The sequence below is a fragment of the Nicotiana tomentosiformis genome, chromosome 12 (assembly GCF_000390325.3).
Source record: "Nicotiana tomentosiformis chromosome 12, ASM39032v3, whole genome shotgun sequence".
Taxonomy (NCBI): Eukaryota; Viridiplantae; Streptophyta; class Magnoliopsida; order Solanales; family Solanaceae; genus Nicotiana; species Nicotiana tomentosiformis.
This window is the reverse complement of record NC_090823.1, coordinates 22,419,780-22,435,713: the sequence shown is the minus strand read 5'-3', so window position 1 is coordinate 22,435,713 and position 15,934 is coordinate 22,419,780. Positions and strand designations below refer to the sequence as shown.

At 39.4% G+C, this 15,934-nt stretch overlaps 1 protein-coding gene across 1 annotated transcript; it reads right to left on the bottom strand.

Annotated features, from left to right (window-relative positions):
• Positions 1–582: 582 nt before the first annotated feature.
• LOC104097180 (uncharacterized) lies at positions 583–5,387 on the bottom strand. Its single transcript, XM_009603708.4, has 3 exons — positions 4,975–5,387; positions 934–1,083; positions 583–794 (listed from the first exon to the last, which is right to left on the bottom strand). The coding sequence occupies exons 1-3, from the start codon at positions 5,191–5,193 to the stop codon at positions 699–701; spliced, it is 465 nt and encodes a 154-aa protein (XP_009602003.1). The 5' UTR covers positions 5,194–5,387; the 3' UTR covers positions 583–698.
• Positions 5,388–15,934: the final 10,547 nt, after the last annotated feature.

The window sequence follows — 15,934 nt, the reverse complement described above, 5'->3', positions numbered from 1 at the left end:
AACGGACTGATGAATGATGTTCTACTAATTCCTGTGTACTTTGAATACAGCCTAGAGGAGAGCATATGGACGAACACAATTAACATGAATATTATATCGTCAAACACCTCAAAAACGACGTTCAATCACTAAAAAAGATAATTAGTTTACAAACTACTCCCAACGAAGTCTCAGTTATGGTCAATTCAACTAGCCAAGACACTCTGAATAGTCAATCTAAAGAATAAAATCTTCTCTTTAGAAACAACCGACTATACATGAAAGTCAAAAAGTTGCCTGAGATAACCTTGTTTAAAGTTTAATTTAGTTCTCTTAAACAAAAAGGAAAATAAAAAAATTATGTGACACACAATTTGACACTACTAAGAAAAAAGGAACTTCTAACTAATTATCCCTAAACATATTCATACGGCAAACACGCAGCATAATGCTATACTTTTCTCCTTTCTTTATTGCTTTCAGAAAGCTTCCACCAGACCCAAAGTCAATTTCTACAACACTATCCCCCAAAGCAACCCCCCCCCCCCCCCCCCCAAAAAAAAAAAGGAAAAAGTTTTGCATACACAGACGGTATCCTGAAACTGATGAAAAAAACATTCTACTGAGTAAAACAATATTTCAATATTGAATACAAGTAATAAGCTACATTCAGTAGCATTCTGAACATTGATTAACAATTCAAGCAATCAGTTGAAAGATTACTCCTTGGTAATAGGAGGATTGGGAATAGGAGGCTCTCCCAACCACTTTGCACGATGGCCTGTTCCTTTACAGTCAGTGCAGCATACAAAACCCTAACAAAAGTAGAGAATTAGCTCTTGGATTGTATCTAATCTAACACATAGAAAACTTTATCTATCGCAACACGAGCAATCCTATAGGAACTTGGAATACCTGTAACTTATTAGAATAACATAGGCTCAGGGCAATTACCTTTCCAGTGCAGATGACACAGCTTGTGTTTCGAGATGGCACTTGACAGAGCATATTGTCACCAAGTATAAAGAAACCAGTACCACTGCACCACTTGCATTCCACATGGCCATTTGAGTCACAAGTAGAGCATACAATTGGCCTGGGTTGCTGAATACATCCAGGAAGAGAAAAAAAATAGATATCAATAGAAGAGAAGTCCCGTTACAAATACATGAAGCCTTAACATAGCACTCAGATATGTAAATAAGGCAAAAGAGAACGATTTGGGTTAATGAGTAGACTAGAGACCAGTGAATCTCAGGCTTAAGTACTTGGTTAAGCACATTGGATCACATGATTTTCGAAAAGGTATTATTCTTCCTACATTTTGGAGAACATACAATATTACATTCAACGTTGATGGTTGGATACTCTAAGTAGAAGTTATGTTTTTGCAGCACTTTCTTATTTTTGTATACATCTTGTCTGTGAGGGTTATGTCCACTTCAATAAACTATCTTTTTTCATCTAAAAAATAAGATGTTCAAAGCCCCACGATGGCTACCTTTTTCATATCCAGAAAGCGACTCCATATATCCTTCAAGGATATACCATATCATAGCATTTCTAAAATATCACCACAATGACATTGATCGATGCTCTTATTCACACAAGTAACTCAACCTTTAGAACATTTATCTTTGACCAAAGGCACTCAACTTATACACGCGAGCGTTTTTTAACTAGAAACTTTTCCTACACCACCTAACCTCCAATGATGCATAAATCTGTCTACCATGGACCTAACTTGACATATCAAAGTTAAGGTTGCCGACACTTGTAGCAAGCAGGGGTAGGCCCTAGCTGGATTTGTGTGTTCAACAAAGTTGAGAACGAAAAGGTACTTAAAAACGGAAAGACAAAGAGAGAGACACCAAAAGGGCTTTTTCACATGGTCCATAGGTTAAAAAAAATGAGGTATGCTATCTCATGCCTTTGAAGCATGCCTTCTGGAAGCAAGGATCACCCAACAATCCCAGAATGTTGAGAAATAAGCTCCAGGCTTATACAGCCACTGGACAATACATAAAAAGGTGTCGTGTTGTTTCCACATCCCTCTCACATCTGACACCTACTACATAAATTCAGATTTTGATGAGTCAAAATAGCATCATGGGCAGCCTCCCAGCATAAATAGGCTACCTTATATGGAGTCTTTGCTTTCCAAATCTTTCTCCATGGCCATTTGGCCACACTTCTCTGTTAATTGAAGAGGCTACCAAGCTTCTGTAGCAGCTATTAACAGAGAAAATAGCTTTTCTCCTAGCAGGACAAACAAATGTATTAGGTTCAGTTAACTCCTCAGGGCATCCCAATGTGCCAAACTATTGTGCCACCCTCTAAATCTCGCAATCATTATAATCTCTTCTAAATCTAATGTTCCACCAAAATTCATTTCAAGACTCCTCAATGGTAGTGTTAGCATCTTCAGCAAACTCATAAAGGTCTGGAAATTGATCTTTTAAAGGTGTATGACCTATCCATGCAAATCATGCCAAAAATAAATTCTTCGTCCATTTCCCACCTTTAACTTGGTCATAGTAAAGAAAGCATCCCAATGTTCTTTGATGTGCTTCCAATCCCCAACTCCATGAGGTCCATGCACCACTTTACTGCACCAGCTGTTCTCTTGATGTGATTAAGTTTCCCTTCATTATTACCGATCAAATAAAAGTTTCTCCTGCATTATTAACAATATAGATACTAGAAGAGGATTGCCTTTTCTTTATGAGATTGAGAACATGATATTCTTGGTGAACTCTTTTCGTTTTGGAAGAAATCACACTCCTCTCCTTATGGCAGACGTTGTGCTTCTGGAAGTACTGTAGTAGAAGCCATACTTTTCACAATTGTTCGAAAGAGGATTCTACTTCTGAGGATATCCCAGAAAGTGCATCATCACGCCTCTTTCTACTTATACAATATGAACTTCGTTTTAACTCCTAACCTGCAAGAATACAATGTTCCATGAAAGAGGATTCTACTTCTGAGGATATCCCAGAAAGTGCATCATCACGCCTCTTTCTACTTATACAATATGAACTTCGTTTTAACTACTAACCTGCAAGAATACAATGTTCCATGAAGAGGTGAAAAAGAATACAGGGGGTATCCTTTTTCTATTCACCTCACTGACCTCAACTACAACCAAACTGCACTATATATATTTCAGAGGTAACACCAAAAATCTCTATTTCCTCATCTCTAAATAAGCACTCCACGGCAAAAAGTTTGGCCCTCTTCACCCTGCCTTTCTTTTTGCAGGTTGGGCCCTGTACACTACATTGTGGTTGTATTGTTCTTCTGCTTCTCTTATATCTTACTGTTTTTACAAGTGCAGTTACTTCTGAACCACCTTGGTTCCTGTTAATATGAATAATCTTACTTCTGAAATAAGAAGAATAGTAACAATAACTATAAAGTTATTGTGCCTTCCCCCGAACTCATATAGTTTTTAGCACTCCACATCTTCTTCATCATTTTTATCCTCTTTGATATATAGCTCTGTAGTTCTAGACTTAAGATAAGGTATCTGAAGAATATATTTACATGACCCTTTGCTACTTCAGCATCATAGCCACATATAGGTGACTCCTCAGTTCCTTTTACAGTATCACAATGTTAGGTCCTATTGGTCAAGATCAATCTAAAAATAACCTATATCAATCATCACCATCAAAGTAAAAAGAGAAACTATGCGTATGTTCTTAAAAAATGAGAAGCATCATGCTAGGATTTATGATACTAGAATACTAACTTAAGAAGTACCTCATTAACGATCACATCCCTAGGGTAACATGTCTATATAGCACAAATTATCCAGCCAATAACAAGCATAAATTTTCCCACGAAAGGAATGGTGAAGTTGAAAAACTAATCCTTCAAATCTTTGTTGTGGAGTCGATAAATTATACGCCCTTTGGTTGAATCATAAGGACTTACTTCAATTTTGACTCTATCTCCTGGCAGTATCTGTATAAAACTATGCCGGATTGGAGATACACATACAAGGTTTGCTTGTTACTAATATAGTCTAGCCTCTCGTCTTCTTTAGATCCCTTGTTTCACTTCGATAGTAGTATTGATCGTGTCAATGCAAAAGAATCTATTCGAGGGGGAGATGAGAGATATTTTGTTCCACTACAAAAAATTATTTGATTCTTGTCTTTCAAAAAATTTCCACGATATACCCGAATAATCACTTATAGGATTTAATGATTCCTAACAACGGATTCATCTCTTTCACTATCTGCATTTGGTATGGTTATTTGCTTTGGTAATAAAAAGAATAATGGTTTGGGTCATGTATCTACTTCATACTCCATTTTCCTTTTCCTTCCGGTTCCCACCTTTAACCCACCAAGCATAACTAAAAAGAAACCAGACTTCGAGAAAAACTTAGAAGAATAACTGGAACTAAGATGATATAAAGAAGGGCATAAAGCACTATAAAGACAGCAGAGCATTCATGATATTATGATTCTTTTACCGGTCGTCAACTTCTGGTAACCCTCTTCCTTAATCTGCATTTGAAACTGGCTATGGGAAGCTCACGTCGGAGAAACGTAACAGAATAGGGGATTCACATAGCCTATCTCAACTAGTTTAGGATTAAGTGGTTGATTGATTAATTTTTTTTATAACATGGTGTTGATACAAGCTTGCCACACCTTAACTAAAGCACCGAGTACCTACTACCTCTCACATCACAAGCAATGCATAACTCTATCCACTAATGCTATATGCTGAGAAATCACCTAACATATTTTTTTTACCTCTATTTAGATTATAACCCTAATCTTTTATGGTTGTTAAAGGTAGTATATCAATTTCAGCATTAAGAAAGTGATGTAAGATTGAAACCATAATCTAACATGGTCCGTTCAGCTTATTGACACCCTTGTTTACATAGTTGACTTATCACTTAATTGAATTGACAACATGAACAGATAAACAAAACACATAATACAATTAGGTAAAAAAAAAAAAAACAAATACCTTGGAAATCAACCAGGCTTTTTCCATGCGTTCAACAAAGTTAGATGAACTATCAACTGCTGATGCTCTTACAACAAAAATTCTGGGTATCTGCTTTAATCTAGGGTTTCCTTGGAGGATCAGTTGCATTCCTCTGGGCGTTACAAATCGATTAATAACATTTGATTTTGCAGAAATTATGGGTCTACAATAACATGTACAAGTACTGCTACTTGCCATTTTTTCCTTTTTTTTTCCTGTTCAATTTCTTCTACAAAAATGTATCGTTTTATATTCTGTGTTCTAAACTTCTAATACAAAACAAGGTATGAGTTTGCGCGTTTCCGTCAGATATTATTGAAAAGATAGTTTAGTCTGACCCGGCTATGGATTGGACCGATCGAACACATTGTCGTATTTCAGATCTTTTCTTCTTCTTTTTCTGTTTTCTTGGTATTTCAGATCTTTTTAAGAATTTCTTTTCTTTCAGAAATAAAAATTGCACTTCTTCCTTTAATATTAGGCCAAATACATAGTCAACCCCTCTAACTTGGCATCAATTTTCATTTTGGCACTTTATCTCATACTTGTTTCATTTTGGCACTTCAATCCCTTTTAATATATTTTATTTTAATACAAAAAGTTGACCCAGCGTAAAATATAAAGAGCGTGTGTATAAACGCTTCTAAAGTCTAATAACCATCCAATTAAATGTAGCCAACTGTTTTTTAATCCATGTCTATCGGGTCTAACCAAATATCTGGAACCCTACACTAATAACCCAGATGGGCTCTGGGTAAATTAAGAGTCCCCATGCTTATTTTTTCTAAGTCATAAACTTGTCTACCCTAATCTCGTTCCCAAAATCCTTAGTCGTAGGTAATGAAACTCTAATCTTGTTCCCAAAATCCCTGGTCGTATGTGATGAAACCATTGATTACAACGGAATATAATTGGTACCTAAAACCAATGTCATTTCCTCCATAATAGGTACAGGAAAAGGTACATAAATAAAAAGGCACACAAGACTTAACGCTAGCCTTTTGCAGTACAAATTGAACTCTCACTATGTTGAACCCACTAGATATATCATCAACATTCTTTAAGTTTGGAATACTTCAAGATCCAGATGAAGATATGAATTTTAAGAAATTAAAAAAAACTAACTACATAAAGGAACTAAAATACGGCAAAGCTTTGAAGCTTTCTGGAGATGGAGATCGAAAGCAACAAAGGAATTATTTTGGGAGTATAGATGAAAGAAATAACGGGGGTTGGACATTTAAAATAGAGCCTCACGCACTTACCGAGTGAGAAAATTCACCCAATGTGACAAGTCAGCTTTTTGTGTTAAAATGAAACATATTAAATGTGTCACGACCCGAAATTTCCCACCGACGGGACCGTGATGGTGCCTAACATTTCACTTGCTAGGCAAGCTAACGTTAGAAAATCGTTAAACTAATTCCTTATTTCCATTCAGTAAATAACAATAATTAACTAAGATGAAATATAATAAGTACGGAATATTATAAAACTGTATATTAATTACTATCACCCGGATCTGGAGTCACAATTCACGAGCATTCTAGAATTTACTACAAGTAATAGTCTGAAAGAAATATAATTGTCTGAATGAAAGAAAACAACAGTGACATAAAAGGTAGACGGGGACTTCAAGGTCTGTGAACGCCGATAAATCTATCTTGAGTCTCCGGATAGCGGACCAATAGCGAAATCTCGATCAACCTGAGCCGGTATCAAAGTCTGCACAGAAAGTGCAAAGTGCAGCATCAGTACAACCGACTCCATGTACTGGTAAGTGTCGAGCCTAACCTCGGCGGAGAAGTGACGAGGCTAGGACAAGACACCCACATATAACTTGAACAGTATAATCATGCTAGTGAAAACAACAGTAAATAAAGAAATAATGGGAAAGGAACATACAGTGGGGGAATACAACACAAAGAGTGAGAATAATGAAAAGACAGAATTAAACCGAAAATCCTTAAACGAATTGAGCAATTAAAACAGCAAGGAAAACTGCACGGCATCACCCTTCGTGCTTTTAATCTTAACCTCACTAAAAAAATAAATAGAACGGCACGGCATCATCCTTCGTGCATTTACTCTCAACCTCACCAAATAAATAAATAAATAAAACGGCACGGCATCACCCTTCGTGCATTAAACCTCTCATAATATACACGGCATCACCCTTCGTGCTTTAAACCTCTCATAATATATACGGTATCACCCTTCATGCTTTACACTCTTCCTAACAATATAAATAATACATGCACGGTATCATCCTTCGTGCTTTACACTCCTCCTCACCAATCACAGAATCAATAACAACGGATAGATAAGAGTATCATAAAGAAACCAGTATTTTACCCATAATCAATAGCACAATGTAATCTCAACCTTGAATCAATATTCGAAAGTTACCAAATCTCAGTGAAACCATATATGAGTCATCCAACATTTTAAATAACCCACTAAGCATGGATAGTAGAATTTAAGGCTACAAAATAGACAAGAATAGAATTTCACTCGCATGTTATGACTTGAATACAACGCATAGATGCTCGTCACCTCACCTATACATCGTATTTAACAACCAAACACGTAGCAAATGAACACATAATACCTATTCTCTCAAGCCAAAGTTAGACACGACACTTACCTCGCTCTTAAGCCACTTAATTCTCAATCACAGCTTTTTCTTTGGAATTCACCTCCAAACCACTCGTATCTATTCAAAAATGACTCAATAATATCAAACATTGCTAAAGGAATCAAGTTTAATGTATAATTACATATTTCCCAATTTTTTCCTCCAAAAAGTCAAAAATCGACCCCGGGGCCGCTTGGTCAAAACCCGAGGTTCGGACCAAAATGCACTTACCCACTCGCCCCCTAGCCCGAATATATAATTAGTTTTGGAATCCGACCTCAAATTGAGGTCTAAATCCTCAAATTCCCAAAATTCCTAGTTTCTACCCTAAGCCCTAATTCTACAATGAAAACTCTAGATTTTTGGTTGAATTCTTGTAAATTGAAGTAAAAGATTGAAAGAAACGAGTTAAGGAACACTTACCTATGATTTGGAGAAGAAATTGTCTTTGAAAAATCGCCCTAGGCCTCCTATCCTGTTGAAACGAGAAGAAAAATGGCTGGAGTCCGAATTAAATGAACTCACTGCCCAGCGACCTTCGCACCTGCGGTACTTTGGTCGCACCTGCGCATCCGCACGTGCGGACAGGACGTGCGCTTCTGCGAAAAAGGACTGGGCCAACTGGGGCTGCACCTGCGGACAGGGTTCTGCTTCTGCGGTCCCGCTCCTGCGGATAGAAGCCCGCATCTGCGGAAAAATAAGTCCAGGCCTGGGTCGCACCTGCAAGGCTATCGCTCGCACCTGCGACCAAAGGCTCGCAGGTGCGGGCATACCAAATTTGTTGCACCAGCAACCTTGTTGAGGTTTGAACTCAATTCGCGCATCGCCTGAATGGCACCCGAGCCCTCGGGGCTCCAAACCAAACATTCACGCAAGTCTAAAAACATCATACGGACTTGCTCGCGCGATCAAATCACCAAAATAATACCTAGAACTATGAATTTAGCACCAAATCAAATGAAATACTCAAGAACACTTTAAAATTTTTATTTTCTCAACTAGACGTCCAAATCACGTCAAATCAACTCCGTTTCTCACCAAATTTCACAGACATGTCTTAAATATCATAACGAACCTGTACCGGGTTTCGGAACCAAAATACGGACCGATACTAACAATGCCAAGTATCAATCAATTCTTAAAAATAAAAAATTTTCAGACTTTTAATTTTCATCAAAAATTCATAACTCAAGTTAGAGACCTCCGAATTCAATTCCGGGCATATGCCCAGGTCCCATAATTCGATACGGACCTACCGAGATAGTCAAAGCACGGATCCGGACCCATTTACCAAAAATGTTGACCGAAGTTATCTAAAATCAACTTTTAAGGCAACAATTCTTATTTTCATTAGTTTTCAACATAAAAGCCTTCCGGAAATATGCCCGGACTGCGCACGTAAATCGAGGAGGGTAAAAATAAGATTTTTAAGGTTTAAGAGAGCATATTCGAGTTCTAAAACATAAGATGACCCTTTGGGTCATCACATTCTCCACCTCTAAAATAACCGTTCGTCCTCGAACGGACATAGAAAAGTACCTGGGCTGGTGAAAAGGTGGTGATATCTACTCCGCATATCGGACTCGGACTCCCAAGTAGCTGCCTCAACAGGCTGACCTCTCCATTGCACTCGAACTGAAGGGTAACTCTTTGATCTCAACTGGCGAACTTGCCGGGCTAGAATTGCCACCGGCTTCTCCTCGTAAGTCAAATCCTTGTCCAACTGGACAGAGCTGAAATCTAACACATGGGACGGATTGTCGTGATACTTTCGAAGCATGGACATATGGAATACCGGATGAACAGTTGTTAAACTAGGTGGCAACGCAAGCCTGTAAGCCATCTCTCCTACTCTCTCCAGAATCTCAAAAGGTCCGATATACCTAGGGCTCAACTTGCCCTTCTTTCCGAACCTCATTACAACCTTCATGGGTGATACCCGAAGTAACACTCTCTCTCCGACCATGAATGCAACATCACGAACTCTACGGTCGGCATAACTCTTCTGCATAGACTGAGCTATGCGAAGTCGATCCTGAATAATCTTGACCTTATCCAAGGCATCCTGTACTAAGTCTGTGCCCAACAACCGAGCCTCTCCCGGCTCGAACCACCCAACTGGCGACCGACACCGCCTACCATATAATGCCTCATAGGGAGCCATGTGAATGCTCGACTGATAGCTGTTATTGTAAGCGAACTCTGCAAGGGGCAAGAACTGATCCCACGATCCTCCGAAGTCTATAACACAAGCGCAGAGCATATCCTCCAAGATCTGAATAGTATGCTCGGACTGCCCGTCCGTCTGAGGATGAAATATTGTGCTCAACTCAACCCGCGTACCCAACTCATGCTGAACTGCCCTCCAAAAGTGTGAGGTAAACTGCGTACCTCGATCAGATATGATAGACACGGGCACACCGTGAAGACGGACGATCTCACAAATATAAATCTCTGCTAACTGTTCCGAGGAATAGGTAACTGCCACAGGAATGAAATGCGCTGAGTTAGTCAGCCTGTCCACAATGACCCAAACTACATCGAACTTCCTCTGAGTCCGTGGGAGTCCAACAACAAAATCCATAGTGATATGCTCCCACTTCCACTCAGGAATCTCTGACCTCTGAAGTAAACCACCAGCTCTCTGATGCTCACACTTCACCTGCTGGCAATTTAGGCACCGAGCTACATAGGCAACTATGTCCTTCTTCATTCGCCTCCACCAATAATGTTGCCTCAAGTCCTGGTACATCTTGGTAGCGCCCGAGTGAATAGAATATCGAGAACTGTGAGCCTCCTCAAGGATCAACTCACGAAGTCCATCCACATTAGGCACACAAATACAATCATGCATCCTTAAAACTCTGTCATCTCCAACAGTAACCTTCGTGGCACCACCGTGCCGCACTGTGTCTCTAAGGATAAGTAAATGAGGATCGTCATCCTGCCGATCTCTGATGCGCTCAAACAAAGAAGACCGAGCAATTGTACAAGCTAGAACACGGCTGGGCTCAGAAATATCTAACTTCACGAACTGGTTGGCCAAGGCCTGAACATCCAATGCAAGCGGTCTCTCACCAACTGGAATATATGCAAGGCTACCCATACTGACTGACTTTCTACTCAAAGCGTCGGCCACCACGTTGGCCTTCCCGGGTTGATACAATATGGTGATATCATAGTCTTTCAGTAGCTCCAGCCACCTCCTCTGCCTTAAATTGAGTTCTTTCTGCTTGAACAAATACTGCAAGCTTCGATGATTAGTGAATACCTCACATGGCATGCCGTAATGATAGTGCCTCCAAATCTTCAGCGCGTGAACAATGGCTGCCATCTCTAGATCATGAACATAGTAATTCTTCTCGTGAACCTTCAGCTACCGTGAAACATATGCAATAACCTTGCCACCCTGCATTAATACCGCACCCACACTAATACGAGATGTATCACAATATACTGTATAAGATCCTGAACCTGTGGGTAACACCAATACCGGTGTTGTAGTCAAAGATGTCTTGAGCTTCTGAAAGCTCACTTCACACTCGTCTGACCACCTGAACGGGGCATCCTTTTGGGTCAATCTGGTCAACGGGGCTGCTATGGATGAACCCTCCCCCCCACAAATCGACGGTAATAGCCCGCCAAACCCAGGAAACTACGGATCTCTGTAGCTCATGTGGGTCTAGGCCAGTTCTGGACTGCCTCAATCTTCTTAGAATCCACCTGAATACCCTCTGCTGATACAACGTGACCCAAGAAAGCAACTGAACTCAACCAAAACTCGCATTTTGAGAACTTAGCATATAACTGGCTGTCTTTCAGAGTCTGAAGAATGATCCGAAGGTGATGCTCATGCTCCTCTCGACTGTGGGAGTAGATCAAGATATCATCAATAAACACAACCATAAAGGAATCCAAGTAGGGTTTGAACACCCGGTTCATCAAATCCATGAATGTTGTTAGGGCATTTGTCAGCCCAAATGACATCACTAGAAACTCATAATGCCCATACCGAGTCGAAAAGCTGTCTTAGGAACATCGGATGCCCTAATCCTCAACTGGTGGTAGCCAGATCTCAAATCAATCTTTGAAAATACCTTGGCACCATGAAGCTGATCAAATAAATTATCAATCCTCGGCAATGGATATTTGTTCTTGATAGTGACTTTGTTCAATTGCCGATAATCTATACACATCCTCATCGATCCATCTTTCTTCTTCACAAACAACACGGGTGCACCCCAGGGCGAGACACTAGGTCTAATGAAGCCCTTATCAAGCAAATCTTGCAACTGCTCCTTCAATTCTTTCAACTCTGGCAGGACCATGCGATATGGCGGAATGGAAATAGACTGAGTGCCCGGAGCCAAATCAATGCAGTAATCAATATCCCTATCGGGTGGTATCCCCGACAGGTCTGTAGGAAATACCTCTGAAAACTCACGAACAACCGGCACCGAATCTATGGAAGGAACTTCCGCACTAGAATCGCGGACATAAGCCAAATAAGCTAGACACCCCTTCTCGATTATATGCCGAGCCTTCACATAAGAGATAACCCTACTGGCAGAATGGCCAAGATTCCCTCTCCACTCTGTGAACGCCGACGAATCTACCTTGAGTCTCCGGACAGCGGACCAATAGCGAAATCTCAATCAACCTGAGCCGGTATCAAAGTCTGCATAGAAAATGCAAAGTGCAGCATCAGTACAACCGACCCCATGTACTAGTAAGTGTCGAGCCTAACCTCGGCGAAGTAGTGGCGAGGCTAGGACAAGACACCCACATATAACCTAAACAGTATAATCATGCTAGTGGAAATAACAGTAAATAAAAAAATAATGCAGAAATAATGGGAAAGGGAACATACAGTGGGGGAATACAACACAAAGAGTGAGAATAATGAAAAGACAGAATTAAATCGAAAATCCTTAAACAAATTGAGCAATTAAAACAGCAAGAAAAACTGCACGGCATCACCCTTCGTGCTTTTACTCTCAACCTCACCAAATAAATAAATAGAATGGCACGGCATCACCCTTCATGCATTTACTCTCAACCTCACCAAATAAATAAATAAAACGGCACGACATTACCCTTCGTGCATTAAACCTCTCATAATATACACGGTATCACCCTTCGTGCTTTAAACCTCTCATAATATACATGGCATCACCCTTCGTGCTTTATACTATTCCTCACAATATAAATAATGCATGCACGGCATCACCCTTCGTGCTTTATACTCCTCCTCACCAATCACAGAATTAATAACAACGGATAGATAAGAGTATCACAAAGAAACCAGTATTTTACCCATAATCAATAGCACAATGTAATTTCAACCTTGAATCAATATTCGAAAGTTACCAAATCTCAGTGAAACCAGATATGAGTCACCCAACATTTCAAATAACCCGCTAAGCATGGATATTAGAATTTAAGGCCACAAAATAGATAAGAATAGAATTTCACTCGCATGCTATGACTTGACAACGACGCATAGATGCTCGTCACCTCACCTATACATCGTATTTAACAACCAAACACGTAGCAAATGAACACATAATACCTATTCTCTCAAGCCAAAGTTAGACACGACACTTACCTCGCTCCGAAGGCCACTTAATTCTCAATCACAACTTTTCCTTTGGAATTCACCTCCAAAACACTCGTATCTATTCAAAAATGACTCAATAATATCAAACATTGCTAAAGGAATCAAGTTTAATGAATAATTACAGATTTTCCAAATTGTTCCTCCAAAAAGTCAAAAATCGACCCCTGGCCCGCTTGGTCAAAACCCGAGGTTCGGACTAAAATGCACTTACCCACTCACCCCCTAGCCCGAATATATAATTAGTTTTGAAATCTGACCTCAAATTGAGGTCTAAATCCTCAAATTTCCAAAATCCCTAGTTTCCACTCTAACCCCTAATTCTACAATGAAAACTCTAGATTTTTGGTTGAATTCTTGTAAATTGAAGTAAAAGATTGAAAGAAACGAGTTAAGAAACACTTACCTATGATTTGGGGAAGAAAATGTCTTTGAAAAATCACCCTAGACCTCCTATCCTTTTGAAACGAGAAGAAAAATGGCTAGAGTCCGAATTAAATGAACTCACTGCCCAGCGACTTTCGCACTTGCGGTGCTTTGGTTGCACCTGCGCATCCGCACGTGCAGACAGGACGTGCGCTTCTGCGGAAAAGGACTGGGCCAACTGGGGCCGCACCTGCGGACAGGGTTCTGCTTCTGCGGTCCCGCTCCTGTGGAGAGAAGCCCGCATCTGCGGAAAAATGAAGTCCAGGCCTGGGTCGCACCTGCGACCAAAGGCTCGCAGGTGCGGGCACACCAGATTTGGTGCACCAGCAGCCTTGTTGAGGTTTGAACTCAACTCGCGCATCGCCCGAATGGCACCCGAGCCCTCGGAGCTCCAAACCAAACATTCACGCAAGTCTAAAAACATCATACGGACTTGCTCGCGCGATCAAATCGCCAAAATAACACCTAGAACTACGAATTTAGCATCAAATCAAATGAAATACTCAAGAGCACTTTAAAATTTCTATTTTCTCAACTGGACATCCGAATCACGTCAAATCAACTCTGTTTCTCACCAAATTTCACAAACAGGTCTTAAATATCATAACGAACCTGTACCGGGCTCCGGAACTAAAATACGGATCCGATACTAACAATGCCAAGTATCAATCAATTCTTAAAAATAAATAATTTTCAGACTTTTAATTTTCATCAAATATTCATAACTCAAGTTAGGGACCTCCGAATTCAATTCCGGGCATACGCCCAGGTCCCATAATTCTATACGGACCTACCGGAATCGTTAAAGCACGGATTCGGACCCGTTTATCAAAAATATTGATCGAAGTCAACTAAGATCAACTTTTAAGGCAAAAATTCTTATTTTCATTAGTTTTCAACATAAAAACTTTCCGAAAACATGCCCGGACTGCGCACGTAAATCGAGAAGGGTAAAAATAAGATTTTTAAGGTTTAAGAGTGTAGATTCGAATTCTAAAACATAAGATGTCCCTTTGGGTCATCACAAAATAGGGTTGGAGTGCCAAAATGGAACAAGGCTGGGATAGGGTGCCAAAATAAAAATTGATGCCAAATTAGAGGGGATGTCCATGTATTTGGCCTTAATATTATGTGTTTCTGTAAGAATGAGGTTTAAAATGTTAATTTGATTTAAATAGTATTAATGTATTAGTGATTGATGATATTGAAAGTTGTTAAAGTTTACATACCAATGAAGTTGTGTCACCAACGAGTGTTGTGGTGGAGTGGTAAGTACTCCTTTATCTTTAACTAAAGGTTTCGGGTTTGAGCCCCTGGGTATGGAGTCGTCTTTGTTAGGGAGCGTTTTACCCCCCTCCCCCCCCCCCCCAATGTGGGACTTTCCGGCGCGAATCCGAATTTAGTCGGTCCCCAATGTGGGTACCGAACATCGGGTAAAAAATTAAAAAAAAAAATAAATTGTGTCAAACGTTTTGGAACATCAATTGTCATATTAATTTGAAAAAAATGGAGTACTATAAACAGAGCTGCAGGAAAAAAATGATTGTAGTTTTCTTTTCTCTGTCTTTTTATTTTGCTTTAAGCATCTAGTATTCAAAATATTCAAAATCTAGGGATTCAACTTATTTGATTCACACGGGAAAGTCTCTTAATTGGTCATTTAGGTTACAAGATAAGGGATAATAATCTCGTAATAAAATGTGTTATTATTTTACCTCGTATTTGGTTGAATTTCTTTTATTCCGAATCAGTAATTTAGAAATTGTTTATATCACAATTTTAGTATTAATTTTTTTACCATACTCTATGAGAGATAATACCCAATAATGAAACAACACATTTGAGCTTCTCCAAAACTCTTCTCCCAAGGTCTTTTAAAAAGTCAAGGTGAAAATTATAAATAAATAAAAAGTGTATCCACTAAAAAAAATTATCATTATTTAATATTCGCACTATAATCCCATACGATAGAAGTTTTCTACCAAAAGGTTCTTCATTCCTAAGATAGCTTAAGACATTTAATTGAAGGTAGATTCTTACCTCTAAATGAAAGAATTTTTTTTAACCCTTAATTAGATATTTCGAGTTCAAAAGTTTAGGAATGATTTATGCTCAAGAACTAAACAACTGTGCTTGAGACATAAAGTACATTTCTTTTATGAAGAACTAAATTATGCTCGAGGCAAAATTGTGATTAGGAAACAGATTCTCGAGAACCAAAAGCCAGTATGGCAAATTGGCAATAGACAATGCTAAGG

Coding starts and splice junctions, on each gene's coding strand:
- LOC104097180 (XM_009603708.4), bottom strand. CDS start 5,193: ATGGCAAGTAGCAGTACTTGTACATGTTATTGTAGACCCATAATTTCT. Junction 1,084..4,974: donor AAGCCTGGTTGATTTCCAAG/GTATTTGTTTTT, acceptor GGATGTATTCAG/CAACCCAGGCCAATTGTATG. Junction 795..933: donor GTGTCATCTGCACTGGAAAG/GTAATTGCCCTG, acceptor TACTTTTGTTAG/GGTTTTGTATGCTGCACTGA.